Genomic DNA, 27,468 nt, shown 5'->3' with positions numbered 1-27,468 from the left:
TTTTAACAACTAGTTTTTTAAAGGCCTTTTACTTTTACAAAGTTTCAATGTGCCGAGGGTATTTGTTTCACTAGGTTAGTAGAGAAGGGGGCCGTAATAGTCGCGGCGACTCAACAGTTAAAAAAATATTTCAAACAAGGGAAAAGGATGGGGTTTATAGGGGTTATTCTCCAATATCAGTTTTCCATTAGAGAAGGAATGCATTTTGTCATCAATCAATTTAATAAAACAAAAGTAAGATGAAGCAATTTGGAATAACACCGTTTTGATAATCTCTCTGTTATTCACACGTATTCATCTTACGCATCATTATGTCTTAGAGACTATCTTAAAAAATATAAATTTTATTGAACGTTTTAAGGTTTTATTATTTTTTGTAAAAAATTATATTTTTGTGGCAAACAGAACTACCAACGTTTACCTCCTCCGCCGCCACCTCCTCGATTTCCTCTGCAAATAAATAAGATATTAAAGTTTAAATTTACCAACTCATGAATTATAAAACAACACTTCAAAAATACGGCTCTTTCTTTCGGAAGAAAATGAGGTCTTTAAGCTTAACTTACCGGAATCCACCACCACCTCCTCGTCCACCTCCGCCGAAGCTACCCCGCCCGCCTCCAAATCCACCACCTCCTCGCCCTCGGAATCCACCTCCTCCTCGACCACCACCACCACCTCGGCCTCCACCGCGTCCACCACCCGGCTTGCCTACTCGTCCGGCAGGCTTCTTGTTGTTGCCCGGCAAAAATCTAGCCAACGGAAGCAACTTGGCTGAATCAATGAACAGTTTCTGCTTTGGTTGAAACCCGTCTGCTTTCATGTTGTCCATTAGTTTAATAGAGACGTAGAAATCTCGTAAATGTCCGAATATTTCGTCAACTTTTCCGATTTGTTTCTCGCCTTCCATATAGATGGGAGCATTGAAAAAGGGCACATTTTCGATTTCTACTTTGGCTACTAGATCCTCTTGGCACGGATAGTCGTAGTATCCGAGGGGCACAATATTCTTCGGGCCATCATCTCGGTTTCCGAAGCTGCCTCGATTGTTGAAGCCACCACGTCCGCCACCTCCTCCACGGCCTAAGTTAAAATTGAAAGATTTTTTTTTTAAATGTTCAACAATCATCAATTTGTAGGATGAGAAGATATAAAAGACCGTACCCCCTCCACCTCGTCCGCCACGAAAGCCTCCAGCTCCACCACCTCCTCCTCCGCGACCGCCTCCGAAACCTCCACGGCCACCTCCACGGAAGCTCATTTTTTTTGGTTACCTATATAGTCGATGTGAAAATGTACCTGCAACAAACAATCAGTACCATAAGCCTTCGTTCACCCACAAAAATTGGCTTGTTCTAGAGAATATATTTAGTGTAATTATCTTTTATTAAAAATCAATCTACCAAACAGTCTTGAATTCAACGGATTACAATTGATTTGACAAGCATATCGAGATGTTACTGTACCTGGGAAATGTAAACATTACCTCGTTAGGTTATGTTGCAGTAAATTTTTCTTAAACTTCTTTAAAACAGAATAACTTTTATCAGATTTTGGAGCACTATCAAATGCAGAGTTAATTATTTACTTACAATATTTTCAATAATGTTAATTAATAAAATTGTCGCAACTAAAATGTAATTTTTACCTGCCAGGAAATGTGAGTCTCAGCAGTAAGTTCCGAGCAAAAATTGAAAAATACTAACTTACCTCTTCAATTTGTCCGATTTGTAGCTTTCACTTAGTTGTAATGGGGAGTATAAATTCTAACGGCAGGTCACTTTTCGCTGGATAATTCTCAATAATTAGTCAAGAAATAGATAGATTATGAGCTTCCAGCATCAAGTCAAGCACATGTTTACAACAGCAGCAAACCGCATCGGTCGTGCACGCACCGGGTTCACTTCACCCTCAAAAGCCGAAATTTCAGTGCTGCCATATTTGTTTATAACTAATCTGATGACATATAACATACCGAAAGGGCTTATAGTAATTGTAAAATTTCGTCAGGAAATGGTCATGTTTTAAACTTTAAAACGAACTTATTTGAATTGATCAATGTTATTCATTATAAAATACGACTATTAACTACACGGAAAATAATAAAAAGGTAAAATTTACCGAGACAGCAAAGGTGAATGCTCGCAAAAGCCAAAAAGGTAACTTCTACCTATTCGAGGTGAAACTCACCTCACAGCGAGGTAAAATATACCTGAAACGAAGAATGAAAAAAGGTTCAATTCACCGAGAAAAAATGTGAATCCAAAAAAGGTAAATTTCACCTCGTAGCGAGGTGAAGTTCACCTGAATAGAGCTGAATCAAAAAGTATAATTCACCTAGAAAGAAAGGTAAATCCAAATAAGGTAAAACTTACCTCGTAGCGAGGTGAAGTTGACCTGGATTGAGCTCAACAAAACGGTACAAATCATCTTGAAAAAAAAGTAACTATTTGACGAATCCGTTTATTGAGGTTAAGCTGTTTTGCCGTTGAGGAACAAGTTCTGCTTCGTGCACAATATGTGAAAATCGGAACAAAATGGTAAGTGTTTTCTTAGATTTCATTTAGTTGTGCTGGTTCTCTTCATTATACTTTGCTTTTGTTTCAGATCGGCCCACAGAGCTTCGTGTTGTATTCCCGTCAGCCTTCAGATATTATTCCGGACAAGCCGGACCTGACAAGCTTGGCGAACAAAGGACTTGTCTCAACAATTTTTAAAGAACACGGTGATATATTTCAAAAATAAATATTAGGTAACTCCCTATTTATTTCAAATAAATACCAATTTTTTCGTGAATTGTGTTTTTTTTTTTAAATTAATTATTATTAATTTATTAATAATTAATTATTAATAATTAATATTTAATTAATCAAACAAACAAGCATTTACCTTTTAAATCAGTGAATGAGAAAACGGTATTATTTACTATTTTGCTAGGTGAATGAGAAAATGGTAAAATCTACCTTTTTGCTAGGTGAATTGAAAAAAGATAAAATTTACCTTTTTGCTAGGTGAATGAAAAAAAGGTAAAATTTATCTCGAAAGAGGGGTGGAAAAAATTCACCTCGCAAAAAGGTAAATTTTACCTTTTTTTTATTTTCCGTGTACAGTTCCATCAAATATATTGTTAATGCAGTAGAAACCATGCCAATCAGCGACGATGAAAAATATCAGATATCAATTCAGCAAACACCTCGGCAATAAGCAACCTTTTTCTGTTTTTCGGTCCAACACTTGGACGATGTTTGATAGATGTCTGGATAACACGAAACGTGTGTAAGTAAATGTCGCCGGCGCTGATGTGGACGAAAACCCCGATTTGGGGAACCAGCGACAATGGTAGCAGCAGGTATATAGTAGCGTGTTTATGCTGAACAATTTTTGTAGTCCATGTTCGAATCAATATGGAGTTCTGCGGAATGGATATTTCGGTTTGTCAGCTGATCTTCCATTTTTACGTATTGAATTGCTTGGAAAAATTGATATGATTTGATCCTATCAAAAGGAACACATAACGTCAAAAACAAAAAGTCGCTATATGGTTATTTTATTGTTTAAATCATCGACTCTGTGGAATAAAATCTTCGCTTGATTGTTATCTTTATAGTAAGCAGGGGTGTCAGGTGTCCTGATTTTTCAGGATTTGTCCTGATTTTCGAGAGGCCGTCCTGATTTTTCAAAAACGCTTGAATTGTCTTGATTTTTGAAAAATGACCCTTAAAATGTCCTGATTTGTCCTGATTTTTTAAAAAATATCCCAATTATAACTAAATTTGATGAGAACATCAAACAAATCTTAAACAAAATAGTTAAACCAGTTAAACAAATGATAATATTTGATTCGAATGACGTTTATATGATGTTTTTCGATTTTAACTGCAGGCCAGCTAAGGTTATTCTCGCTTCAGTTGCATAATTCGAGGCGTCTTCAGCACCTATATTTCGCCTTTAGTTATGCAATCTAAGAAGAACTGCCTTTTATTTTCACCAATTTGGTGGTGTCCTGAAAAATCCTGATTTTTTTCTTCGCAGTGTCCTGATTTTTGATAAATCGACCTGGCACCTCTGATAGTAAGGTATAATAAGCCTTTTCGCAACTTTATTAGAGATACAAAAACCCCAAAAATTTGACAGCTTTTTGTAGCGCGAAGATGATACATAAATTCGAGCAGTTTTATTTGAATGCAACATTAATTCGATTGAAAGCGCATTCAACTCGAACCGCCGTTGAGACAGGACGCTTTCTCCTCAGTGCAAAACATAGTTGAATAATTTACCGCCGCGCTTTTCTAATCGTCCCTATCACAGACATCCTAATTAAAGGATTTTTTCTAGTGAATAGGAACTGTGCTCAGTGAATCAGTTAATAGTGTTTCTGAATCATGGGGGACAATCCCCCTCCTTGGGGCTTAGACCCACTTCCCAGCAACCCGAATCATAGAAGGATACCGAATTGGATGGACCCGAAAGGCGAACACGGGGAAATACAGTTTCTCCTACTGAAACCCACCACCCCAGCTAAATTGCCTGCGTACCCTTTCATCATATCAAAAACCGTTGAACGCGCTGTTGGACAAATCGTTGGTGGGCATCCCTACGACAAAGGGGAATCCTACCTGCTGAAAGTTAGGTCACCGAAACAAGTAGAGAAACTACTAGCCGTCAACGAACTAATTGATTCCACTCCGATTAATATCACTCTACATCCAACCCTCAACACATGTAAATGTATTGTTACATGCAAAGAGGTCGCCGGTGTATCAAATCAACAGCTTGCGGGTGACCTCGCCAGCCAAGGGGTCACCAATGTCTACAGATTCCTGAGGAAAGTGGACGGAAAGGAGACCCCCACGGACACGTTCGTTCTTACTATTCATGGCACGACAGCTCCAACCCACATTAGATTCGGCTTCATTCGAACCCCAACTCGCCAATACTACCCTCGCCCTATGATGTGTATGCAGTGTGGTAATTTTGGGCATACCAAAAAACACTGCAAGAATGCCCCGGTTTGCCTTATCTGCGGAGAACAAAAAATCCACACCAACTGTAAGCTGACCCCAAACTGTGTTAACTGCCAAAATCCTCACCCAGCCACAAGCCGCATTTGCCCCGTTTTTGTTGGTGAACAGGACATTATCAAGATTAGGACCGACCGTGGGATTTCGCATAACGACGCCGTAAAGGAATATAGATCCCGCCAAAACCAGACCAGCTCCATACAACAGCGACTTAGCCAAGCCAGTTCCAGCTCCATACAACAGCGACTTAGTCAAGCCAGTTCCAGCTCTTCCGTCGACGCCAAGGATCGGGAAATTGCTGAACTACGAAGACAAGTGGCATTCCTCACTGCTCAAATTGCTACTTTTTCCCAACTCGTTAAAGAGAAAGAACGAACCAACGAATCTCAATGCAGTTCCGAAAGTGACACCAGCATGGAAAGCAACAACTCTACCATTAGTAAGGCCTCAATCACCAAGCGCTTCTGGAAAACCTCTTCAGACGATTCTCCCCCCGGGACAGAAACCAATCCACAAGATGAAAGTAAAATTCTGAATCGCCCCAAAAAGAAACGTCAACGGAGACCGAACAATGCCAATCTACCAGCTAAGGACCCGACTGTTGACCATAACCGACAAAACACCCATCCGACCCCAACGGTAAATCCATCTTTCTTCCTAAAGGCCGGTAAGTCGAACCAACCATAGATCTAACTTCCTACTATAGCTCCAGATTTCTTCCACTATTTTAAATACTTCTGCCTACCACTTTAATTCTATTTCTCATTATGACCCACAATAATCGCAATAGCCCAACACAAAAAACTACAACCAACTTCGCTCTACAGTGGAACATCTTTGGTCTCAGAACCCGATTACCTGAAATCCAATTACTTGTCTCCAAATACTCCCCAATAATTCTCGCTGTCCAAGAAACCCTCGCCCCACATTCAACAATACAAACTAACATAATTAACGGCTACCACTTTTTGTCACATAAAAACCCCTCGAACCCCCACAGCAGGGGCGTCGGCCTCGGGATAAAAAATGGATTCCCATATTCTCTTGTCAACATAAATTCCCCCCTCAACACTATCTGTGTTCGTCTCGAAGCCCCCATTAAAATCTCCGTAGTCTCCCTCTATGCTTCGCCGTCACTATCATACGAAGACTACACCAAGGGCTTTGAAGATCTGATCCCACAAATACCAACCCCTTTCATCCTACTTGGTGACTTTAACGCCCACTCCACTGAGTGGGGGAGTAAAAACGTCGACCGAAAGGGTGAGTTCATCGAGGACTTTGCCCAAACTAAATGCCTAACCATCCTCAATAATGGCTCCCCTACACGTTTATGTCCCCGCACGGGCAACACGTCAGCTATTGACTTAAGCATAGTATCCTGGTCTCTCGGGCCTAAATTCGGCTGGAAAGCTCTAGAAGACAACGGTGGGAGTGACCACTTTCCCCTCCTAATTAACTTGCAACACCCCTCCCCTGTAGTTGCCACAAGGCCTCGCTGGCGTTACGACGAAGCCAACTGGGATGACTACCAAACCCATATTGAAAGTTTCATCTCCATTAACGATCCTATTTCCCTCGAACAATTCAACAACATCCTATTGGAAGCGGGTTCCAAATCTATTCTCCGGTCAAGCGGAACACCAGGTAAAACCTCGGTCCCATGGTGGGGGCCTGAAGTCCGGGAAGCCCTGAAAAAACGAAGGAAGGCCCTTCGACTCTTAAGACGTATTCCTAATGACCATCCCAATAAACTGACTGCTTTAACATCTTTCAAAAATGCCAGGGCGGAAGCCAGGTCCGCAGTTCGGACCGCAAAAAACAATTGTTGGCTTAAGTTTACTGAAGAAATTCACCCCAACACTCCCTCCAAAGTCCTTTGGAGCAAAATTAAAATCCTTAACGGAGAACCCCGCAAAAATCAGTTCCATTTACTCCTTAACCAAAACTACACCAACGACCCACTCCTTCTGGCCGAAGCCTTTTGCAAACATTTCTCCTCAACCAACACTGTCAATCAAAATCCAACACCTCCCGAAAAAACCCACCCATCTTCTCTACATCTTTCTCTCAGCTGTTCATATAACTCCGACTTCACCCTAGATGAACTCAACACGGCCCTACATAAAGTCAAGGGTCTATCTTCTGGGCCCGACGACATCGGGTACCCTTTTCTCAAAAACCTGCCCCTATCCGCCAAAATAACATTTTTAAATATAATCAACCAAATCTGGAATTATGGTTCGATACCAGATAACTGGAAACGCGGCCTTGTTGTCCCTATCCCCAAGCCTCAAAAAGATCCAAGCAACATCGACAGTTATCGCCCTATCACTTTGATTGACTGCTCTGGAAAAATAATGGAAAGACTAGTCAATCACCGCCTCAACACCATTATAGATCAAAAACTACTATTAGACGACCGTCAATACGCTTTCCGTCCCGGCCGATCAATCGATGACTATCTAAGCCTCCTTGAGTGCATTCTGGATGATGCCTTAAGTCGAAGTCAACACATTGAACTCCTATCGTTGGACCTATCCAAAGCTTTTGATTGCGTCGAACATAACACAATACTCACCTCCTTGCGAGACTGGGGAATCTCTGGTAGATTATATCAATATATCCAAAGCTTTCTAACCAACCGCACTATCCAGGTTCTAGTCAACAACTCTCTCTCCAGCCCAAGACAAATGCCTACAGGGGTCCCGCAAGGATCAGTTATCTCCCCTACCCTCTTTCTGATTGCTATGAACTCTATTTTCAAAACCATTCCCGAAAACATCAAGATCCTTGTCTACGCGGATGATATCCTGCTCATCTCGATATCTGCATTTGCCCGCCTAACACGAAACAGGCTACAAACAGCCTTAGACAAAATTGCCATTTGGGCACCGAAAATAGGTTTCCGATTCTCCCCTGATAAATCTAAACTCCTTCACCTTGGTCCTAATAGGAAAAAACTCAAAAAACTCCCTCCCCTGAATCTATTCAACCAGTCCATCCCCTTCGTCCATTCCTTCCGTTTATTGGGTGTTTGGATTGACGACCGACTAACATTCTCAACTCATCTCAACCAAATTAGAAAGAACAGTAAGAACAAACTTAACCTACTCCGTATCCTAAGTAATACCCCAAGTCATGCAAATCGAGACTCCCTTATCAAATTTGTCCATGGATGGTTACTCCCATCAGCACTACATGGTCTGGGCCTCATCAGTAGATCCGGCCCTCGGCTCTACCACAAACTTGAACCGTTATACAACAGATGCATCCGAACAGTTGGTTCCGCGTTTGTAACAAGCCCTATCGTATCGATCATGGCCGAATGCGGCCAACTTCCTTTCAACTATCTGGTTGCCAAGCACCTTACCTCTAAATCAGTCCGTTGGCTCGCCATTGGAGGCAACAGCGACGCTCCCCTAGTTACTCGCACCAACACCATACTCCAAAATCTCATTAACTGCCCCCTTCCATCTGTTTGTCCCAGAAGAAAACCTCCTTTTCGATACTGGACTGAAAAAACACCACCCATTGACTTCTCCCTATCCCTCAAAATCAAAGCCGGTCAACCCTCCTGCACTGTACTTCCTTTTTTCCACGAACTAGTCGACAGAAAATACAGGACAACGACTCACATATTCACTGACGGCTCCAAAACCATTGACGGCCAAGTTGGCTGTGGCATCGAGGATCCTCTCAACAAGCGTAGCCTTGCCCTACCATCTCAGTGCTCCGTCTTCAGTGCCGAAGCATACGCTATATTGAATGCCCTTCAAAATATTCCAAATCAACCAACCTCTACAACCATCTTTTCCGACTCAGCAAGTGTGCTAAAAGCAGTCGCCAAGGGCAGCATAAAACACCCCTGGATATCTTCCATAACACACGAGGCCTTAAAGAGAGGTGCTACCTTGGTTTGGATTCCCGGTCACGCCGGCATACCCGGGAACGAATCTGCCGACCGCCTGGCTTCTATAGGTGCCAACCTAACCCCTCCATCTATACCCATCCCGCAACAGGACGCTTACCGTGACACCTCTAACAAAATCTCTCTCGCCTGGGAGAGAGACTGGTCAGCAAATCAAACAGCTAAACTCAGGGAAGTGAAAAACTGCCCCCGCAAATGGATCGACCGAAAAAACCCCAGAGAAAGAATTGCCCTAACGCGACTACGAATCGGCCATACCAGGCTCACCCAGGGATACCTATTGGATAGAGTAGAACCCCCAATTTGCCCCTCATGCAGCTGCGTAGCTTCAGTGAAACATATATTGGTCGACTGCTCAATGTATGATGTACACAGAGCGACTTGCCGACTAGCCAGCAGCTTACGGCAAATACTCTCAAATTGCCCAGACGAAGAGGAAAAAGTATTAAACTTCCTAGAAACCACAAAACTCCTGTCCGAAATTTAAGAGTGCAAATAGGGAAGAATGACATCGAAATGTTAAATTCCCAGAAAAAAAAAAAAAAAAAAAAAAAAAAAAAAAAAAAAAAAAAGATTGAAAGCGGCCGAAACGTTTATACTTGGTCAGTTCTCAAATAAAATAAAATAAACCGGCATTAAAGCTCATATTTCGCGAAATCTGATTGTAAAATATTTGGTAGGAATGGCCGAAGATGAGCAAGTAAGTATGAATGCAATAAAAATTCAAATTACGTAGTTTCACGGGCAACGCGAATGGAAACTAATTACTGGCACCCGGCATCATTTTTCAGCTACCGATAATTCCAGTAAAGGAACCGCTAGATTTGATCCGACTGAGCCTGGATGAGAAAATCTACGTCAAAATGCGTAACGAAAGAGAGCTACGAGGCAGGCTGCATGTAAGTTGGCTATCTGAGATATTTGTACATTTCCAATCGAATGTATCGAAAATCATTGTTTGAAATCATAATCAAATAAGCAAGAGGGTAAATGCATGGCTTTTGTGGATTGCATGATTCATGCAATCAAATCAATCCAACTCTTTTTTTGTTTGTTACCGTCGTGTAGCAATTGCAATCATCATTTTATTTTTAATTTAATTTGTAATTTAATAACTTTAATGTAGTCTATCGGTTACAAGTAACTATTAGTTCAGGTTAGGGAAATCAAAATTCAAGTTATAGCTAAACATACCGATATTTAACTGCGTGAAATCGTTCACATTCATAAAATTTTAATTAGGTATCGTCCGACATTGCAATAAGGCTCAAATTCAAAATTTTAAAACAAAATTACTAGGTACCTGTAAGATTTTAAATTTTATACTCACCCCTATTCAAGGCTTTCGATCAGCATCTCAACATGGTCCTGGGCGACGCGGAAGAAACGGTCACAACAGTTGAAATCGATGAGGAAACCTATGAGGAGGTGTACAAAACAACCAAACGCACCATTCCGATGCTTTTCGTCCGTGGCGACGGCGTAATCCTCGTGTCGCCACCGATGCGCGTAGGGAGTTAAGGCACGAGGTATGTGTTGTACAGATCAAGTATATCGGATATGAGATTGTATGTGCAGAATATTCCAACAGTCAGTTCTTTCAACTCAACAATATAATTTAACGGGCGAAATAAGATTCAACACCGAGTTTCCTATCATCTTTCTAAATTTCCGAAATCATTTTAACCCCCTTCAAACCCGCTAGGATGTTGCACGCCGTAATACGAGACATTTCTATGCGTGTTTCTAAATCGGCGCTTCCAATGTGTGGAAGAACTACCACGTTACTCATCTGAAACAGAGGATTATCTAGTGGCAGGGGTTCCGGGGTGGTTACGTCTAGACCAGCTGCTCTAATTTTACCTGCCTTCAGTGCATGTATAAGATCTTTCTGTTCCACAATGCCCCCGCGGCTAGTATTAATCAGTATTGCCGATGGTTTCATCCGCGAGAATACCGAATCATTAAAGAGATTGGCAGTTTGAATGTTGTAAGAGCAGGCGATTATTACGATATCGCTAGTTTCGACAAGCTCATCAAAAGGTACCTGACTGACTGCCAATTCTTCAGCAGTGAAACATTTGTCCGTTCGGCTGGTGAACTGGATTCGTGCCGGTTTGAAGGGAAACAACCGTTTGGCAACTTCTTGCCCAATGCGCCCGAAACCAACGATTCCTATGGTGGTGCCCTTCAATCCAGTTCCGCACATCCACATTGGAGACCAATCCTTCCAATCACCGGTTCTGGCAGCATGGTTAGCTTCAAACAGCCTCCGCGTGGTGGCCAGCAGTAGGGCCATTGTTAGCTCAGCAGTGGCATCTGTTAGCACCTCCGGAGTGTAGCCGATTCGAATGCCACGTTCCCGGCATTGTTTGACATCGATATGATCAAATCTTAGTGCAGAACATATACGTTAAAGATATGCTCGAATAGAAATGTTTCAATCTTACCCAACCGAAATCGTCGCTACAACCTTCAGACTGGGACCAGCCTGATCCAACAACTCCTTGTCGATGCGATCATTCAGGGAGCAAAAGATTGCATCTTTACCAGCTACATTTTTCAGAAATTCATCCCTCGGAACAGGCGAAGATTCATCCCAAACCGTTAGGTCACATCTTTCAAGAGGCATAAGAAAAATATTAATTATCTGAACAAATTAAGTTCAACACTAAGATCCTTACTCTTCTTTGAGCAAATCATAACCGATTCGGGCGTAATCATTCCGGGTAACGTAAACTTTCGGTTTCATGTTGAAGTAGCAATAAGATTTGGTAGATAGCTTAAAGATACTAGAAATTTGATGATGATGATGATGCTGTAGGATGTTTTTACACAGGACACTGGATGCTTGTTTTAAGAAGGGGGCCGTAATGATTTTATTCATACCTGAAACAGAGCGGGTTTGAAGTTAGCAGATTGCAACCCTTAAAGACCAGGATCGAACCAACCCCCTGGCAACTTGACAGTTCTGGCGAGTTTCGTGTGCCTGATTCAAAATCGCAGATGTCGCATGTGTACCGCTTGTTTACGTACTTTTTGAGCCATGCGTATGGAAAGGGCCCATCATCAAATGTGGTGCGAATCAGGCAAATTCATAACTTTCGAATGAATGAAGAAAAGATTCAACCGAAATTATTATACACATTCAATAATCTACCTATTCATTTATTGTATAGAAACAGTTTTTCCATAAAACAAGAAATGTTCTGCTATAATGTGAAAGTTTTACCATTCTAAAATTTTTATATGTATCACAGTTTATGAAAATCACTTGATGATTGTTGTGATAATGTTTTGTTTTACATTTATTGTGTACGATTGTCCACAATAGTTTCGGTGGAAGGGATACTTGTTCCGAAAAACTGCCGATTATCAGTGGGTTATTTTGAACAGTCCAGAAGTTTTAGACCTAATAAATGACACAAAGATTTACATCTGTGAGTCGTTTGCATCGACTTTACTTTTGAAAACAGATCGTTTTTACATAACTGAGCTAAAAATTTTTAAATTCGAATAATTTTTTCATTTGTTGAATCAATTGAAAGAGAATATATTTCAATATGCGTCCTTCCGACATGTTAAGTCACTTGATTTTCGATTTGACAGAACCAGAGAACCAGAAAAAACTGGCACACGCGATTTGTATGGGAAACGTCAAGTTGCCAGGGGGTTGGATCGAACGTACCTCTTATCGTACCTTGCAGTTTTGTGGTCTTCAATTCAAGTGCCTATAGTGCGTGGAAATCAAAACAGTATCGTTCGTTTGCTTGTTATCTCTTTCGTGCTTATGTAATTTTTGTTGCTCCGTTTGTTTATAGACAACAAAACGATGAGATGTTTGCACATACAATCTGTTTATCGAACATTTTCTCAACGCGTTTTAAAACAGTTTTTTAAATTCTTGATAACTTATTTTGTACTAAATAAAATTGATAATTTGACATAAGTGTAGGGAATAGGAGTGGTTATTATAATTGATTAAATGATAAGTTTAGATAGTAGCAAACATGAATGGTTAAAAGAACTGAATAATTAATATGTTTAGATTATTGAATTATGTTGAAAGAGTAAGCGAAAACGGATGACTGTATAGTTACATGGTAGTGTGCAGATGAACTCGTGAGTGCCATATACAAATGGCAGTTCAACCAATGTAGGATGGGAATGATTGTTAGTGTGTGTGTGTTTGGGTATCGTTAGACCGATGTGCGTGACTCTTCCAAGCGCTTTGGTCGAGTGAAAAATCAGTTAAGAAAATATATTCGATACGGACGGACGCGTTTGAAATAATTGGTACTTCGGAAATAGAAATGTACCCCCAGAAAAGGACATCCGGTCACTACAATGGCGTAGCATACGCTCCCAAATAACTAGTGAGAGGAACTGAAAGTTTGTGATTGAAGAAATTTTAGAGAAAGTAAAGTGAATTGAACTGGGCATGGAACATGAACATTCTTCCATAAGATATTTGCAACTTATATGGAAAAGGTGAGAATTAATCTTTGTGGTGATTGAAAATTCGTTACAAAATAAAAACTTCCGAATTATGATTTGCCTCGAAATAATAAAAGATGTAACAGTCGAAAAAAAACTTTATTGGATGGATTTTTTTTGTTGATTAAAAAAAACAATTAACGATGAATGATCAGAAAAACGGTGACATGCAAAAATGATTAAAAAGATTTTATTTGAACGGATTTTTTCTAATAAAATCGAAAAATTTACAGTAGATCTGCCTACGAAAGTACAGAGAAGATGGGTGAATATAGAAAAAGATGAAAAGTATAAAGCTCTGCCGACGAAAGGCGAGAGAAAATGGTTTATATGCAGACGAACTTTCTTTGAATAAATTTTTATTGAAGCGAAACCTTGAAAAAGCTCTGCTGACAAAAGGTCAGGGAATTATGGCTAAATACAAATATATTTCGAATGGATTTCTTTTTATAAAAACGAAAGATAGAAAAAGCTCTGCCGGCGAAAGATCAGAGAAAAATGGTTTGTTTAAAAGAAAAAAAGATGAATGGATTTTTTATTAAAGGGAAACTAAAAGTGCTCTGCCGACAAAAGGTCAGAAAAAAATGCAAGAAAAAGATGAAAATATTTTAAATGAATGATTTTTATTGAAACGAAACATAGAAAAAGCTCTGCCAATGAAAGGTCAGAGAAAAATGAATGAATGAAAAATGATGTTGATATTTTTAAATGGATTTTTTAATTAAACGAAAATTTTAAAAGTAGCTCTGCCGACGAAAGGTCAGAGAAAAATGGTTTAATTTAGAAAAAGATGAAAATAATTTTGAATGGATTTTTTATCAAACGAAAAATAAAAATGCTCTGCCGATGAAAGGCCAGAGAAAAAAAGCAAGAAAAAGATGAAAATATTTTTAAATGAATGATTTCTATTGAAACGAAACATAGAAAAAGCTCCGCCAATGACAGTTCAGAGAAAAATGGCTGAATGAAAAAAAAGATATTGATATTTTTGAAAGGATTTTTTTATGAAAACGAAAAATTAAAAGTAGCTCTGCCGACGGAAGGACAGAGAAAAATGGCTGAATGCAAAAAAGTAAAGATATTTTTAAATGGATTTTATTTTATTTATACGAGATGTTACTCTGTCGACGAAATGTCAAAGAAAATGTTTTAATTTAGAAAAAGATGAAAATAATTTTGAAGAGATTTTTTTATTAAACGAAAAAAAAAGAATGCTCTGCTGATGAAAGGTCAGAGAAAAAAAAAAGATGAAAATATTTTTAAATGAATAATTTTTATTGAAACGAAACATAGAAAAAGCTCTGCCAATAAAAAGTCAGAGAAAAAATGGCTAAAGGAAAAAATATATTGATATTTTTGAATGGATTTTTTTTATGAGAACGAAAAATAAAAAAAAAAAAAAAGCTCTGCCGAGGTCAGAGAAAAATGGTTAAACGAAGAAAAAGGTAAAAATAATTTCGAATGGATTTTTTATTAAACGGAAAATAAAAATGCTCTACCGACGAAAGGTCAGAGAAAAATACAAATAAGAAAAAAAATGCTCTGCTGAAGAAAGGTCAAAGAAAAATGCAAGAAAATATCTAAGCAAAACATAAAAAAAGTCTTTGCCGACGAAAGGTCAGAAAAAAAATGGATGAATGTACAAAAAGATGAAAATTATTTTGAACGGAAATCAAAAATGCTCTGCCGACGAAAGGTCTGAGAAAAATGCAAAAAAGATGAAAAAAATAATTTAAAATGGATTTTTAATACTGAAGCAAAACATAAAAAGCTCTGCCGACGGCAGGTTAAAGAAAAATGACTAAATTAAGAAAAAGATAAAAATAATTTTGTGTGGATTTTTTATTAAACGAAAAATAAAAATGCTCTGCCGACGGAAGCTCAGAGAAATATACAAAAGAGATGAAAAATAATTTTAAATAGATTTATTATACTGCAACACAACATAGAAAAAACTCTGTAGACCAAAGATCAGAGAAAAATAACTGAATGCAAAAAACTAATTATCAAGATGTTTTCAAATGGTTTTTTTTTTATCAATACGAGAAATTAAAAGTAGCTCTGCCGACGAAAGGTATGCAAAAAAATGGTTAAATTCAGAAAAGATGAGAATAATTTTGAATGGATTTTTTATTTAAAAATGCAAAAAAATTATGAAAATATTGAAGAAAACATAGAAAAAAAACTCAGCCAACGAAAGGTCAGAAAAAATGGCTGAATGCAAAAAAAGATAAAGATATTTTCGAAAGGATGTTTTTTATCAATACGGAATACTTAAAGTAGCTCTGCCGATGAAAGGCCACAGAAAAATGGTTAAATGTAAAAAAAAAAGAGATGAAAGTTATTTTTAATAGATTTTTTTATTAAAATAAGAATGCTCTTCCGACGAAAGGTAAGAGAAAAATGCAAGAAAAAATGATGGAAATATTTTGTTGTAGCGAAATATAGAAAAAGCTCTGCCGACGAAAGGCCAGAGAAAAAATTGCTGAATGCAAAAAAAAGTTAAGATATTCTGAATGGATTTTTAAAGGTACAGAAATATATTTAAAAAAAACAGAAAATAATTTAAAATGTATTGTTTTATTCATCATGAAATAAAAATGTTCTGCCGGCGAAAGGTTTTTATCAAAACGAAAAAAGCACTGTCGACGACAGGAAGAAAAAAAATGCAAAAAAAAGAAATATTTTAAATAAATTTTTATTTTGAAGTGAAACATTAAAAAAGCTCTGTCGTTAAAAGGTGAGAGAAAAAATGGTTGAATGTAAAAAAAAGATAATAATATTTTAAATGTTTTTTTAAATTGAAGCGAAACGTAAAAAAACCGAACGACGAATGTTCAGAGAAAATAGTGAAGTGAAAAAATGAAAATAACTTTCAAGGATTTTTTTTAACGGAGCGAAAAATAGATAGAAAATAAAGCACTGCTGATAAAAGTTTTGAGATAACTAATGAAAATGCACAAAAAAGATGAAAAAATGAATTAATTTTTCATTGGAATGAATTTTAGAAAAAAGAGTCTTCCTATTTAAAAGAAAAATGGCCAAACAGAAACAAAAATTTCAAGGTGAGAAATATATTTAAATGTACTGAATGACATTGAAACGAAAACGGTTAAAAGACATGGCTATAACAAGCATATTTGAAATTTATAATAGGAAAAGCTCTCACGGGAGGTCAGAGAAAGTGACTGTTAAGTGAATAAAATGAATGATATTTGAGGTTAAGACAAAAAAAAAATCAAGCATAAATGTCTGCCGGAAAAAGTCAGACAAGGCGCCTGAAAAATATTTGAGATAAAACATGTTATTGAAGTTTTTTTCGTATTAAAAAAAAAACAAACAGAAGTAAACTCCGACAGAGTAGAGTCACAGCAAAATGTTTTATATAAGGTTCAGGATGAAATAATTCACATACTTTTTTGAAAGGGTCCTAAAAAAAGGGCTGATGTGGTTAAAGGAACAACTTGTTGAATAGGGTTTCGTTTTATAAATGATAAATTTACGAGCAAAATTTTTTTAATTGGATTTTAATCCTTTTATTGAAAAATTAATGAACTACTGCATACGAATTTTTGAATAAATCTTAAAATAATGAATAAGGAAAGTTTAAAAAAACCAACGATCACATCCTTATGAATTTTTATGCAGAGGGAAAAAATGCATGGAGCTTTGTAGACAAAAAGGTCAGAGTGAATAAAGCTATCAACTCTCTTATGATTGACGAATCTATAAGAATAAGCATCATCTTGTTGAATACTGAAAAATACAATTTGGAATTCATATTTTAGTAAGTGCATCACTAGGAAGCACAGATATAGGTAGAAGATTCTCCTTAGTCTTGTTTAATTTATATTGAGATTTAGAAAAAAAAAGTCGATCATGCGCGGCGCAGAATATAAGGGCCTTTATCTCGTGGTAATGCGATTAATTGCACCCATAAGTTTTTATCAATGAAGAAATAATGTTCGAGTATAGCAACTAGCTTTAAAAAGCAATCATTACCAGAGTGCACTTTGTACACAAATATTTTCAGCTCAAAGAAATCTTTAAAAACAAAATAATGCAGAACATAGTTATCAACTGTGACTACAACAAGAACCTTATTTTCATGATGAATCTTAAACACCAGACCAGAAATATTTTCGAGTTCATATGTTACTATCCAACTAGTCAACCTGCTCTTAATCTAGATTACCCCAATATACTTATATTCTGAAAATTGAATTTGAATTTTGGATGCCCGTTGAATCGGGTTTGTACTTTGTACTCAGCGCTGGACTTATACATTTTTATTGACAATATAGCAACAACAAAAAAAGTGTGAATATTTTAAGGAGTTTATAATCAAATGAAATTGGAGGATCTAAGTTTCAACTTCGTATCGCATCCGATTGAAATATCCAATTTTAATTCTGCTTCAAAAATAAATAAATACTATCTCAATATGCGTTAAAAATGAACAAATTTCCTGAACATGAAGGATTGATTAACTTGAGGACATCATTGAGCATGATTGAAACTCTTGTTTTAATTTGAATTAGAAGCATTAGCATGAAATATTCAATCTTGATTCTGCTTTAAATTTTTATACGCTATTTAAATGAGCGTTCAAAATGAGAAATGTTTCTTAATTGATTTATTAACTAAAGAACATGAAAAATCTTCGACAAGAATTTTGAGTTAAAACCTGAATGAGAATAAGAAATGTGTAGGGCGAATGTAAATAAATCGTGTACGAAACTCAACAGTCTTATTGTAGGATCTGGAATAACTTACGTGTCAGTCACTTTCATGGATCTAAAAATGCAAGCGTATTTAATAACCATAACTTCGAATTAAAGCAATATCCCAACGTAAAAGTTGAACCGGCAATAGTTGTGAGTTTAAAAATTTGAAATGAGATCTGTAACATAAATAAAATTGGATAACTTTAAATTAATAATGTTAGTAGCGGCCAAAATGTTTTGCGGTCTAGAATAGAAATAAATTAAGGTCTGAAATGTGGATGTTAAATGGAGGAGTAAGAGAAAATCGCTTTCCTTTTTTTGAAAATATGTATGAGTATCTGTAAGGCGTAAGGCGTACTGTATCAAATCAGAAATATATAATGGGATACCATCACTTTACTAACCAAAACGTTGGCAAAACCTAGATTTTTTAAATACCTGAATTTATCGTTCTACACAGGATTGAAGAGTAACCACAGAAGACTCCTACGGACGAATCCTAGGTTGAGAGGTTCATCAATTGTCAACGATAATCGCGTTTGGGACCAGGTTTAGCTTTTCTAGTGCATTTTGCTTTTGAATCGCTGAGGCGTAGAACCGGTAGAATCCATGGCTCCCATGGGCGATGGGCGCGCTCGCAGTCCCGGTATACGATTTCTCGTGTGTTAAACAGAGAGAGAAGTAGCCTTCACTCCAATTTCACTCCGATTAGCTGTCATTCTTATGGAAATCTGTGTAAGAGTAAAGAGCAAGCTTTATTCTTTTTAGAAGGCCCAATCCCAATGGAAGGTCTTTGTTGAACTTGTTAAACTTGTTGATGACACTTATGCGTTACCAAACGTTACGCTGCTACACTCTGAAGCACAAGTACATAAATTGGGAATATATTTAAAATCTAGTTATTCATTTTAGAAACATTCTGGAAACGTAGTTGAAGGTTATATTGAACACATTTTAGAAAAGATTGTATTTTCAACATATTTGAAATAAACATTGTGGTATTCAAAGGAAAATAGAATAGAGTGATAAGTTATCAAATAAAACCTGAATTCACTATTTGAATAAACTCTATTATAGACGTTTTAATTTCAAACCACACATTCAAACAAATATTAATAATATGAATTTATTAAGTAATTCACTCCGACAGATAATGATGATTATAAACTATTATTTGAAAAAAAAGTGCAAGTTTCTTAAAAAAAACGAAATGAGATTTATACAATTTTGAAATTTATTATAACAATCTAAGAAATGTAAATTTTATTTCAGAACTGTAATGTATGTATAGCTCTTAAATATTAAAATATATTATGCTCACACCTCTTTGAAACTACTGTTAGATCCTTAATTAGAATACGAAATACTAAAAGAAACATTATTTAGAAAACTTAGCCTCTATGTTAGATACAGGGACAGAAATGATATTGATAAAAGAATTCATATAGTTGTTGCTAAGGTCAGTTTTTCTTTCTACAGTAATATCGAATTTTAAGAGTAGGCAAGGAGGCGGATGTAGGGAATAGGAGTGGTTATTATAATTGATTAAATGATAAGTTTAGATAGTAGCAAACATGAATGGTTAAAAGAACTGAATAATTAATATGTTTAGATTATTGAATTATGTTGAAAGAGTAAGCGAAAACGGATGACTGTATAGTTACATGGTAGTGTGCAGATGAACTCGTGAGTGCCATATACAAATGGCAGTTCAACCAATGTAGGATGGGAATGATTGTTAGTGTGTGTGTGTTTGGGTATCGTTAGACCGATGTGCGTGACTCTTCCAAGCGCTTTGGTCGAGTGAAAAATCAGTTAAGAAAATATATTCGATACGGACGGACGCGTTTGAAATAATTGGTACTTCGGAAATAGAAATGTACCCCCAGAAAAGGACATCCGGTCACTACAATAAGATCGTTCAATTAATTGAAATCTCGATTTGTGATTGCGTTTGGTACGTGTAGTATCGTAGTTCAGGTTTATATGGCATTTTCTATCAGGGCTGTCCCAACGGTAGATGCAAAACACGGTTTTCGACCACGCTAAAACATTTCGGCTGGCACCGGTGTTGTAAATTGCTGTTTTAGCATAGTTATCGATTTCAAAATTCCCAACAGTTATACGCCTTTGTTCCAAATTCATGCAAATTTGGAACAGGATTTCAAAATATACGACAGACCGATTTAGTTCACGGTGAGAAAATTTTGGCCAACAATGATTTCTTTCACACATGTTTGGGTAACATTGGGTGTGATAATAATTTTTTTTTGAGATATTATTTGAATTTTTTTTCGCTTCAACCACCCTATACGTAACATAAATTGAGAATAGATGTTAATAAAAACCATATCAAGTAGAAATAATAGATGGCACATTGGCTGATATGAATAAAGCTCTAGTAATTGCTTTTGCTATTTTCGAGCAGTTTTGTTAGTCAATTTCTTCGAATGGCATGCATATTTTTAATTCGGAGCAGGTTGAAAGTAAATGTTTTACTCAGCTTTTTCATATCTAGCTGAGCAAATGCTTTCAAATGTTGCCATTCAAAAGTTCGAGCAGAGTAAAAGCTATCGAAGCAATTGCTATTTTTTTATTCATACCACCTATTATTCTCGATTTAATATCATTAAATAAAAAGCTTTTCATTTGGGCTCAACGAATTAGTGAATCCAGTCAGCGTTCTAAAATTTGAAAAAAATAAACGAAAAGAAAATTTTAATACTTTTTCGATGAGGTAAAATAAATGTTTATTGTTTGTTCTATAATTTTTGTTTTATTTGAGATATTGAGAGATTTTTAGTTTCATATGGATTGCTCGGAGTTTTCGTCAATATTTTTATTTATTTATTTTTCTGTATCCATACATAAATTTACAAATAGTGAAGCAAGTTTTTGTCAAACAAAAATGTCGACAAATCAAAGGGAAATTTCCTTTGACTTTGGGATAAACATTTCTCGTTTCCTTTATCAATGTCAGCAATAACTTGAAAAAAAAATTGCTTTTTCATTTCATTTTAACAAAACTTTATTCCATTGATTCAAAGCAATTTGATTGAATTAATTGAAGAATTGTTTCAATTGACCATTTTTCCTCGTTGTGTAGTCATTTTAAATTAGTGAAATCCTGATAGAATAGTTGAAATAATTATTCTGTCGAAAAGAATATTCGTAGAATTAATTTTAAGACAATCAACCGTGAAACTCAAAACTTATGCAATTTTTCCAATAAAATGGGTTTTTTCTTCTCAATTATTGAGTGTCTGCAATGGAAGTGTTTCCGTTTTAAATTTGCTCCTACACCGGTGGGGAGTGGGTGTTTTAGCCGATTCTAAAATTTTAAATTGTGCTAAAACTGGTATACTTAAAACCAATATTTACACCTGAACCGTTGCAGGTGCTCTCATATTGCCCTTCTTACTATTCGTGTTGAATTTATGTATAGACAAGCATGCCTTGAAAACTGACATTCGTTATTGAACAATCAGCAGTACCAGACAACGCGGCGTGTGGTAAACGACATTTGGATTATCAGCAAGGGCTAACGGTTTAGTTCCAGATCAGATCCTTTTCTCGGACACTACAGTACGGTGATCTCCAAGCGTTATTGAGTATGAGGCGGTGCTGAAAAAAAGGTACTACGTACAGCTATTAGTTTGAAGGCGGCGAGATGGATGAGTCTTAGGCCGTTTTCGTTGGTCAGCTGGTGCGCTCTGAACGGTTTGAATTGCTGCGCAATTGTCGGTTTGAATTCCTCCTCATGGCCGACCTGTTTTGGGCAGCGGTCGTATTCACGCTCCAGCTGCGCGTAGAATTCGTCTTTTTCGTCACCGGTACTTCCGAGCTGAGGGCTTTGCACGTTGATGATGCTGATTTTGAAGAAGCGGCCCTTGATTCTCAACCGGCACATTCGTGAGTCGATCGGCCACCACCCGATCACGCGCTTTTGACTCTTTCCCATCACTATAAATCGTGTGTGTTGTCGCAGCTCTGTTAGATGGTATGAACATCTCGGAACGCACGCATGGATCTCTTTCAGCATACCTATACTGCAGCGCTACGATGTCGAGTTAGAGGCTCTTCAATTCGTTGTTTTTTTGTCAGTCACGGGCTCGCAACACCACCAGGACGTTGTTGCACTCTGCACGCCGCCCCTGACGCGTACGGAGTCCCCTCTCAGTCTGCATGAGACCACCGGGGTTGGGTACCCGAGCTCCGCAAAGGTTGCTAGCACCACAGCTAGCATCACGGGGAGGTTGAGAATAAGAGTTGGAAGACAAGAGATGATATGGCCACTACCCGAAGGTTGGGTGTATGAGGTCTCGAGTTGCACATTTGTCTGTTTTCACTTAAAAAATAAGTGACATCTGTAGTAAATTCTCGCCATACGTAATTTCATTTGAATTTTAAGTGATGGGTCAAGTGAATTCACTTAAGGGGCCGTTCAGATACCACGTGGACAGAAAAATGAGATTTTTGACACCCCCCTCCCCCTCCGTGGACAAGCGTGGACATTTGGCAAACCCCTACCCCCCCTCCCCGGATGTCCACGTGGACAGATTTGAGACACTTTTTTTTAAATACCTTTAATTTGACAGTTAAAAAACACCACTTTTTGTCTTTTGTTATTGACATGGCTGATTTTGAAAAAACAAAATCATAATTCCCTGATATAAAATAATTTTAAAAATTTTAAATTTCTAATTTATCATATTTATCACTTGTAGCTACTTATTGTTCAAACTTAAACTGGAAAGCTTTGCAATTTTAAGATATTGATTTAAACATCATAATATTTATTCACCTTTAGAAAATATTTTGAAAGTAAGTATGTCCACGTGGACATGACCAAAACCCCTACCCCCCTCTCCGTGGACAAGCGTGGACATTTCCATACCCCCCTCCCCCCCCTAAGTTGTCCACGTGGTATGTGGACGGCCCCTAAGTGACCGGTCAAGTGATTTAAACTATGAAATTCGAGTTGGCGGTGTAAGTTATCAAGTTTGGATATTTTCGAGGTTCAGTGTTGCACTGAATTGCGCTATCCGCGATGCCAGGTAAATGTTTGACGATTTGTAGTTAGGAAAAAAGGTAAACAAAGGGGTGTGAATTTTCGATGAATTTAAAACTCATTTTAATACGGCTTTTTACTTCAGAAATCTCTTAAAAAGTAAGTAGAATCAACTTTTAGGTCTTCTTCTAGTGTTTTAAGAATTTTTTGATAAAATATTGATAGCTAATAAGCGATAAATTGAGTTTCAAAAACTGGTGTTTTTCTTGCGATTGAAAACACACCTAAGTATTTTAAAAGTTTTTGAATGAAAAAGTGATATTTTCACAAAAACATTGATTCAAAAAAATTGTTGGAGATATTTGTAAGCTAAATTTACGAAAGTTCTGTTATGGAAAGCATTCTTACTAGGAAAAAACCTGGTTGAAAAAACTGGAATTTTATCCTGTTTTCTGTTAACCAAATTAACAAATTTGATGATTTTGTCTGGAATCAACGGAGTGTTTGAGTTTTTTTTGCACTGGAAGAAGATTTAAAATGATTTAGATGTTTTATAGATTTATTTAAGAGTTGTATTTCATTTATGAAAAATGCACTTGTGAAGTGACTGCTCTTATGTGAGAGCTGTTTGCACATTTTTCGAAAAATTTTGTAAAAAGTCAAATGTATTTCTGTCGGCGTGTCTTGCAAGTACCTTCTCATGACAAAATTTTGCCGAATAATTATTAAAAAATAACATTAGGATCTAATTTCCTTTTTATTTGTATGCCTGTTCCTAAAAGCTTCCCAAATACTCTAAACTCTTGTATGGAGCACTTTGTAGCGCTACTGTTTGGTTAATATCTCGGATTGCCCGCCCAGTCAATTATTATTCTACATGACTTTTTTTAAGCGTGAATTTATGACACTTAACTGACAGTTTCAAATTAGTATTTGTAAGTTGTTTACACTTCCGCTGAAACCTTTCACACTTACAGCTACACTTTATCTTGTTCATACGTATGCTATACAAATAGGATGAACCATCCTGTTTGTATAACAGTGATTGTTCATTTTAGCAAATTTTCTTAAACTGCCATTCGCGATTTCGAAGCTAATTTTTGACAGCTCGTGTGTGTGCAAGAAAATGTAAACAAACGGGTGGAAATACTAGCTTCTAATAAATCATTATTTTCTTTGATTTGGTTAGGATTTTCAGAAAATGACGGATACAGATTTGAAGTAGAAGGTTCAGAGATTATTGTGAGTTATAGGAGAAAATTTGTATGTACCGTGAAGCATCGCAAATCGACATCAAAAAAGGTCAATTTTTTACTACTCCAAAAACTATTCTGAGTATTTCACATATTTTTGAATGAAAACTCGAGCCAAATGCACATTTTCAATTGCAGTTTGTTAAAAGAGTAGTCAATTAACGTTCCTTTAAAATTTGGGAAAGACCCAACAATTGGTAAGGTAGAATTTTTTATTCGAAAAAAACATAAATTTTTGCTATTTTCTATTAGGTTTCCTTCTGCAGCTGCATACAATCAGGCATAATGATTTTAAAGCTGGAAAGCGGATTTTTATATTTGATGGTGGTTGACATGAAAAAAAATTATATCCTTGGATTACTACACAATTCAAGTTTACTTAAATGCTTTTCAATTACCATCGTTCAAGGGTTATAAAAATGTTTTGTATTTTTATCGGACCTCATGATCTTATTTTTTTTTTTGGAAAATTTTATTGAAAATTATATTCATACAACCACTAGCCGTAGAAAATTTTAAATTAAAACTTAACATTTTATACTGTCTTAGGCTGAAACTATTTAAATTTTTATATAACGTATTTATTAAATGTAACAACTAAACCAAATCCAATAGTTATAGTTTAAAGTAACAACGAGAAAATCGTTCTTTTATATAGACTAACGAGAATCGCATAAAGTTTGATATGAAGATATGATAAAAAATATAGATTATTGGCAAAAATTAAAAGTTAAGAAAATGGACGAAAAGATTGATTCACATAGGGGCCGTTCAGATACCACATGGACAGAAAAATGAGATTTTTGACCCCCTCCTCCCCCTCCGTGGACATTTGGCAAACCCCTGCCTCCCTTCCCGTATGTCCACGTGGACAGATTTGAAATTGTTGTTTTTTAATCTAATTTGTAATAATTATAATTATTATTAATTTCAAAATTATCATATTTATAGCTTGTTTTCAAGTAGCTACTAGTTGCTTAAACTTAAACTGGAAAGCTTTGCAATTTTAAGATTTTGATTAAAACATCTTAATATTTATTCACCTTTAGAAAATGTTTTGAAAGTAAGTATGTCCACGTGGACACTACCCAAGCCCCTATCCCCCTCTCCGTGGACATTTTCATACCTCCTCCCCCCCTAAGTTGTCCAGGTGGTATCTGAACGGCCCCATGTTAGTTTTCTCTGACCGACTGACTTTTTTAAAATGGAACTATCAGATAGAATTGACTCTCCTACCAGGCTAATTTATTTAAATTTACTTTAAAACAAACTCCAATTTTTCAAAGGAGTGTTTTATTTTTCAAAATCATTTGGATTTATGAAAACTTAACTCGAAGCAATGTAAAGTTGTCTATAATTAATCGTTCACCCAGAATGTTGCTCACGCTACATCGTACTACCCCAGATGGCAGCAGCGCAGCTTCGAAAGAGCGGATTTCACCTCGGACGCTTCGCACTCAGAAGTTTGTAGGGAGGTAAGAAATTTAAATCTTTGAATTAGTATTTATCTTATAGTAAGCCTGTTCAACAGGCAATTGCAATTGGTTTCAATCGATTTCGATTGGTAAATGGATGTTCACTCAGCCAATGTTTTGGTCGAAACTAATCCAATTGACGTTCAATGAAGCCAATCGAAATCGATCGAAACCAGTCAAAACCGATCAAGCTAGGAAGCAGGATTCGTTCCGATCGATTTCCATCGCACTAACACATATGTATTTGTTTGCTGTCAAAAACAGCAGATTTGGTTTGTTGTGAAAAAATTATTAGAAGAAATGAAAGCGGTGTCATTCGGTGCGGTGTTTCCTGTCGTGCTGAGTCGGTGGTGCAGTGCTAGTCGTGCGGAGTCAGTGGTGCTGATCGGTGGTGCTATGTCAGCCATGCTGGATCGGTGGTGTTGTGCCAGTCATTCTGAGTCGGTATGGCTGTGCCAGGTATTCTGGATTGGTGGTGCTGTGCTAGACGCGCTGGTCTGGTGGTGTCAGACATGCTGGGTCTGTGGGGCTGTGCCAGGTATCCTGAGTCGGTGGTGCTGTGCTAGTCGTGCTGGTCCGTGGTGCTCAAAGAGATGTCGGTCGATGTGGCGTAGCTGTTCTGTGCTGTTCTGTTAGGACTCCATTTTCACAATCTGTCTGTCGGTCTTGGATTATTATAATAATCAAATAGGAAGTGACCAACTATGTGACTACTATGTAAATAAATAGGAAGTGTGTAAAGTGAAATTTGGTCTATGTTGTGAAATACGATAAAATGTCAAATAAAATATAAAATTTATCGATCCTCTGTATTTTATTTCATAATATCATGATTGTATGTTTTAAAAATAATAATTATTTTCCTATAGCAGCAATTTTTCGCTTTTGTGCTTTTCTTTTCCCTAAAAATTGCTCATTATTCTAAACAAATTCCTTTTTAGTATTCTAATTATATAGTTCGAGTCGAACAACAAACTTTCTAATCTGAAATTTTTCGGACAGCTTGTATACGGGAAAGAATTGCTATTGAGATATGGCCAAAATGATGGATTCATTACAATTTGCCTTGAGTAAACCGCCTTTTCGAATTCTGAACGAAGCTGATAAAGAAAATTACATCTGAAAACACTGCGTCAGTGCGTTAGTATTAGTGAATGGCTGTTCATTCAACAGCCTAATAGAAATCGATCGAAGTCAATTGGAAAAACAGCTGATCAACTGTCAATCCATTTCAATTGATTTCGATTGGGTTTCGTTGAACACACCTAGTATTTATTTGTTGAGTTTTATAGGAGTCTGAAACGGGCGCTACCCTGGACAATGGAGAGTTAGACTAATTACGATGCTACTCAGGATGCCGTCAATTGGAACTGATTTTGCTAGTGCCATCAGTGGAAACTGCTTTCGAAAGGATGTCAAACTTTTACCGCGACAAAACTTCAGCATCCGGGAGCATCCAAGCTGCCGAAGCCGTGTGAATTTTCATTAGAACCTGGCCCGTAGGCAGCGATGCCACACATACCGATTTTCCGGTATTTATACCGATTTTTGAG

General features: G+C 37.0%; 3 protein-coding genes across 6 annotated transcripts; 1 reads left to right on the top strand and 2 right to left on the bottom strand.

The window, feature by feature from the left end:
- Positions 1–297: 297 nt before the first annotated feature.
- On the bottom strand, positions 298–1,933 carry LOC129755630 (H/ACA ribonucleoprotein complex subunit 1-like). The gene is made up of 4 exons (XM_055752217.1): positions 1,711–1,933; positions 1,165–1,299; positions 567–1,083; positions 298–450 (listed from the first exon to the last, which is right to left on the bottom strand). Exons 2-4 carry the CDS (start codon positions 1,259–1,261, stop codon positions 408–410), a joined length of 657 nt encoding a protein of 218 aa, XP_055608192.1. The 5' UTR covers positions 1,262–1,299; positions 1,711–1,933; the 3' UTR covers positions 298–407.
- A 7,583-nt stretch (positions 1,934–9,516) lies between these two features.
- LOC129754671 (U6 snRNA-associated Sm-like protein LSm3) lies at positions 9,517–10,593 on the top strand. Its single transcript, XM_055750859.1, has 3 exons — positions 9,517–9,652; positions 9,744–9,851; positions 10,294–10,593. Exons 1-3 carry the CDS (start codon positions 9,635–9,637, stop codon positions 10,471–10,473), a joined length of 306 nt encoding a protein of 101 aa, XP_055606834.1. The 5' UTR covers positions 9,517–9,634; the 3' UTR covers positions 10,474–10,593.
- On the bottom strand, positions 10,548–12,777 carry LOC129754670 (glyoxylate reductase/hydroxypyruvate reductase). Of its 4 annotated transcripts, none has more exons than XM_055750854.1 (4): positions 12,641–12,777; positions 11,637–11,841; positions 11,403–11,570; positions 10,548–11,345 (listed from the first exon to the last, which is right to left on the bottom strand). In XM_055750854.1, the coding sequence occupies exons 2-4, from the start codon at positions 11,837–11,839 to the stop codon at positions 10,616–10,618; spliced, it is 1,101 nt and encodes a 366-aa protein (XP_055606829.1). In that variant the 5' UTR covers positions 11,840–11,841; positions 12,641–12,777; the 3' UTR covers positions 10,548–10,615. The 4 variants fall into 4 exon arrangements, with proteins under 4 accessions (XP_055606829.1, XP_055606830.1, XP_055606832.1 ...); XM_055750855.1 differs by having other exon boundaries at positions 12,653–12,753; XM_055750857.1 differs by lacking the exon at positions 12,641–12,777 and adding an exon at positions 11,842–11,958 and having other exon boundaries at positions 11,637–11,744.
- Positions 12,778–27,468: the final 14,691 nt, after the last annotated feature.

Source organism: Uranotaenia lowii, chromosome 3 (assembly GCF_029784155.1).
Source record: "Uranotaenia lowii strain MFRU-FL chromosome 3, ASM2978415v1, whole genome shotgun sequence".
NCBI lineage: Eukaryota > Metazoa > Arthropoda > Insecta > Diptera > Culicidae > Uranotaenia > Uranotaenia lowii.
Note: the sequence above shows the minus strand (reverse complement) of the source record. Positions and strands in the feature narration are given on the sequence as shown.

Bases quoted from the DNA above. Each gene is read 5' to 3' on its own strand.
- LOC129755630 (XM_055752217.1), bottom strand. From the start codon at position 1,261: ATGAGCTTCCGTGGAGGTGGCCGTGGAGGTTTCGGAGGCGGTCGCGGA. The intron at 1,084-1,164 runs GTACGGTCTTTT...ATTTTAACTTAG, and splicing joins TGGCGGACGAGGTGGAGGGG to GCCGTGGAGGAGGTGGCGGA. The intron at 451-566 runs GTAAGTTAAGCT...ATTTATTTGCAG, and splicing joins GGAGGTGGTGGTGGATTCCG to AGGAAATCGAGGAGGTGGCG.
- LOC129754670 (XM_055750854.1), bottom strand. From the start codon at position 11,839: ATGAATAAAATCATTACGGCCCCCTTCTTAAAACAAGCATCCAGTGTC. The intron at 11,571-11,636 runs GTAAGGATCTTA...GCCTCTTGAAAG, and splicing joins TATGATTTGCTCAAAGAAGA to ATGTGACCTAACGGTTTGGG. The intron at 11,346-11,402 runs GTAAGATTGAAA...TTCTGCACTAAG, and splicing joins GTAGCGACGATTTCGGTTGG to ATTTGATCATATCGATGTCA.
- LOC129754671 (XM_055750859.1), top strand. The intron at 9,852-10,293 runs GTAAGTTGGCTA...CCCCTATTCAAG, and splicing joins AGCTACGAGGCAGGCTGCAT to GCTTTCGATCAGCATCTCAA.